Genomic DNA, 4,055 nt, shown 5'->3' with positions numbered 1-4,055 from the left:
GTCTAGCCTCCTGAAGGACGCTAGACCACCAAAGAACGTGAAGAGTACAAGTTTCGAGAACTCCAGGCTTCTGTTCCTCAACCTGAATCAAGCCCGGTTGATAAACCTAACTGGGTTATTAACTTGTCATCCAGGCCCCTTAGCGAAGCCGAGGTGTCCCTTTTGAAGAAAGGTCTGAACTTCGCGGTGACTCGTACTAATAATATCCCAGCCGCTGAGATAAAGGCCGAGGTCGAGTCCTGTCCCATACAAGGCCTATGAGTCAACCTTTGTGCGTATCTTTCTCTATTTTTCCTTTGTGCGTGTCTTAAAAAACGTTAGCTCAAGGATATAGTGCATAGGAGGCTCCTACGCATGTGCTCCTTATTGACATTATTATTTTCTTTTATTAACCATTGATTACGAGTGACACTGACACTCGCAGAGTGAAGAAAGGTAGTAAAACAAAGCCCGTTAAAATCGGTAAAGAATTTCCAGAAACTTGGCTCTGAACATTTTAAAATGCAAATAGGTCATTGGAACTGATAAGTGATTTGAGGCAATTTTAATAGTCAATTGAGCCGGTTGAGTCATTTAAGGCCGTCATTCAGCCAGTCAGTCAGCAAGTTAGTCAAGCACTCAGTCAACTAGTCAGTCAACAGGTCAGTCAATCAGTCAGTCAGGAAGTTAATCAATCAGTCAGTCAGTCAGCCAGTCAGTCAACCATTCAATCAGGTCACCAGGCAGTATATACAATACGCATAAATATTTGTTAAGAGGCTTAAAATCGTGGCCCTCAATATTTTTCTCACCTTGCATTACACGTTTTACACTTGTGCATCTTTCAATCCTCTCGGTCCTTTCATACCCTGAGGTCCAACATCTGCTTTTGACCCTTGTGAACCAGCATCTCCTTTCACTCGTTGTGCTCCACTATTTCCCTGTGGTCCAGTAGCAACAGTATTTCCTTTCACTCCTTGATGCCCAATATTTCCTCTTGTGGTCCACTTGTAAACATTGTGGTCCAATATCTCCTTTATCACCTTTCACCCCTTGTGGTCCAACATCACCTTTTACACCTTGGTCTCCCTTATCGCCTTATCACCTCTTATTCCCTGAACCCCTAGTGGTCCTTGTAGTCCAGGCCTGGGTTGCTCCAGGCATGGTTAGAGTTAACCAGCATTTAAATTAATACCATGGAAACCTATAGGTTTTGATACCTCTTAACCAACGGATAGCGCTAACCAGGCTTCGAGCAACCGGCCCCAGTATCACCTTGATAACCTCAGTTTCCTTTCACTCCAGGCAAACCTGGCGTTCCTTGGAGTCCTTCTTCACCAACTTTGCTATTCAAATGATTATCACCATTTTACCAACCCACGTACTAAAAGATTACATAAAATATCTCATTTTGAATCTCTCATTGAACAATATATCATTATGCGAGAAAACCTTGATAATGTCGTAAAATGATTTATTCTTGTTGCTCTCATTGATCAAGTACAGACAATAGTAACCACATAATACACTCATCAAGTCTTGGAACTGTGAACATAATTGATATTAAATCTGTCAGATAGCATAATGATTTCCTCAGGACAGTTAAAACCAAAGCTATCACAGTGTTTCGCTATGACACAAAATTAGCAAGTAACCTTATTTTTATTCTATTATCATGACGTAATAGTAATTAATTAGATCATTTACATGTGCTTCCTGCTACTAGTCGAGGAATTTGAGAGACACCAACGGATTTAGAACCTTCCCCTTCCTCTAGCACTGGCCTGTACATCGGACGACCAAAATAGTCACATTAACATGTACATTTGTGTTTGAAACCTTGGTGATTTAAGCGGCTAGCAGTACAAAAAGTACTCTTTCAAATTATCTTTCATATTCATTGCGACCCAATGTATGCCTGCACCAACCTTATCATTCACATTGATCACATAATAGCCCCTTTTCATCTTCTCCTTCAATATCTCATCTCTTGATAGCACCCTTATTAAAGTTCTTCAATTTCATGCATTTAATCCAGTTCAATATGTCGAAGTAAAACGGCACCGTGAATAGGGACTCCATTGAACGGGTTGTTTCTTCCCAGCAGCAACCCTTTTCCCTTCTTTGATTGGGTCCTTTTTTTCTTTTACTGGCCTTTGTACCCCCTCCGACAGTTGCATCTCTCCAACTGCCAATAAATAGAGGTGGTCTGTAAGGCATCATTTGGTTGTACATACAAATCTGTAGTCCACCACCATCAGATGGCAATATCACAGGTAGCTCTGAATCTGCTCTACAGAATTTTTTTTAAACATTGCAGAGAGTTTCATCTTAGCCTGCTGATCACTTTTGTGCAGTAAAAAATTGGGGTCACTGAGTTCATTTTTCAGATATGAGCAACTAAAGCCAAAATATGGGGTGTTTTTGCAAGGCTTTCCTGTTACCATGGTAACTTGTTACGTCACAAAAATGACTACATCTTGGTCAGCAGTAATTGATGTTCCACAAGGTACCATAACATTGGTGTTATGTGATAGAGTGTTGTAGTGTCAATCCTTTTAATAACAAGGTCTCTTGAAAGTGTTGAAACTGGTTTCGACCACCTTACGTTAGGATTTTTCACCCTTTAATTAACCTCTGAGAGTAATATGCAAATAATTTCTCCCTACAGTATCACCCCTAAATCAAACATTAAGGTCACGAGAATAAAGGAAATGATCACCATTTAAAACCCTTTATTATTAAACAAATTCTCCTTGTCAGAACCTTAGGAAATGTATGAAGAACAGTATGGAGAATATGCATACTGATTTTTGGGTGTAAAGGGTAAAGGGAACAAAAAATCATAAGAAAGGAAGAGATGGAGGAAAGGAAAACCTTCCCTCCCTCTCCCTTGATCTGTGGGCTTGGGAAAGGCCTCAAGCTGGTTTCACACTTACTTTGGCTTTGTGCTTGTTTAAAACTACATTGTTATATTTCCCTGGCATTTAAACATGGATTAGCACTGCTGTACTTCTAGTGTTCCAAACTGATTTGACCTTCTTTGCAATCCATAATCTAAAGCTTAAACATTTTCAACATCAGTATGCTTATGCTTGCTACTTTTCTCTGTAGATTTCCTAAGGTACTGACAAAGAGAATTTGTGGAACAATCAAGAGCTTCTTCAGTTGATCATTTTCTTTATTCTCATGACCTTAAGGACGGAGTGATTTGGGAGTGATGTTGTAAAGAGAAACTACATGCTAGTCACTCTAAGGAGTTTAAGGCTTAAAACTCTGTTACTAATAACAGAATGATAGAGCGATTTTCAATTGAGTGTCTAAAGTAATCCGATAATTACTTTGGTTTATGATTACTTCACTCAGTGATTGGTTCAAAGTTCTTGTACAAAGTTTTCCAGCCAATCAGAAGTGAAACCAAAACCAATCGTTGCTCGCGCGTGCACATTTTCCAGCGCTTTGTGTCAGCTACATGTAATTACTTCAAGTTTTGATTGGTTTACTGGATTGTCTCTGTCCTTTTTGATTGGCCAAAGTAATCACTTTGGTTTTGGTTTTATGACACTCAATTGAAACTCACTCTAAATGAATTAATAATATTTGGCTGTATTTCCTATAATTTCAGTTGCCTATTTGGAACAATCACAATAGTTTGAGATTTAAAATAAGGGGCTTTCAGATGTTTTAAGGTGAAATGCACAGTACACTGGATAGGGAATAGATAAACCTGTGCACACACCTTACAATCACTCCATCTCACATCCTGAGGAGCAAGAAGAGCTTCTTTCAGATGGCACAGTGCTTGATGACAGAGAATTCACACATCCTCCTTCAAGGGATGGTTCCAAAGACATCATTTCTGTTGATGTTATTAATTTGGAGATATCCTCTATTTTCTCTTGGATGGGAATGATTTCTAAATTGAATCCAAGTGTTTCAGCCAGGGACAGTGCTTGACTGGCTTCGCTCTGTGCTGCCTTAAATTCACCCAGCCTATAATTGAGATCTGACTTGGCCCCTAAGAACTGTATTTTCTGCCCTTCACTCATCTCATCCTCGTATTTTTCTTGAACCGC

The 4,055-nt window shown here is 39.5% G+C and overlaps 1 protein-coding gene across 1 annotated transcript in view; it reads right to left on the bottom strand.

Moving 5' to 3' along the window:
- Window positions 1-1,437: 1,437 nt before the first annotated feature.
- The window catches only part of LOC137990722 (uncharacterized), a 3,682-nt gene continuing 1,064 nt past the window's right edge, over window positions 1,438-4,055 (bottom strand). Inside the window, exons 1-2 of the mRNA XM_068835839.1 lie at window positions 3,719-4,055; window positions 1,438-2,167 (exon numbers count right to left, since the gene is read on the bottom strand). The exon at window positions 3,719-4,055 is cut by the window's right edge and continues 1,064 nt beyond it. Coding sequence (XP_068691940.1) covers window positions 3,726-4,055 — 330 coding nt within the window. The 3' untranslated portion in view covers window positions 1,438-2,167; window positions 3,719-3,725. The remainder of the gene's footprint in view (window positions 2,168-3,718) is intronic.

Source organism: Montipora foliosa, chromosome 2, assembly GCF_036669935.1.
Source record: "Montipora foliosa isolate CH-2021 chromosome 2, ASM3666993v2, whole genome shotgun sequence".
Taxonomy (NCBI): domain Eukaryota; kingdom Metazoa; phylum Cnidaria; class Anthozoa; order Scleractinia; family Acroporidae; genus Montipora; species Montipora foliosa.
This window is presented reverse-complemented; position numbering and strand designations above follow the sequence as displayed.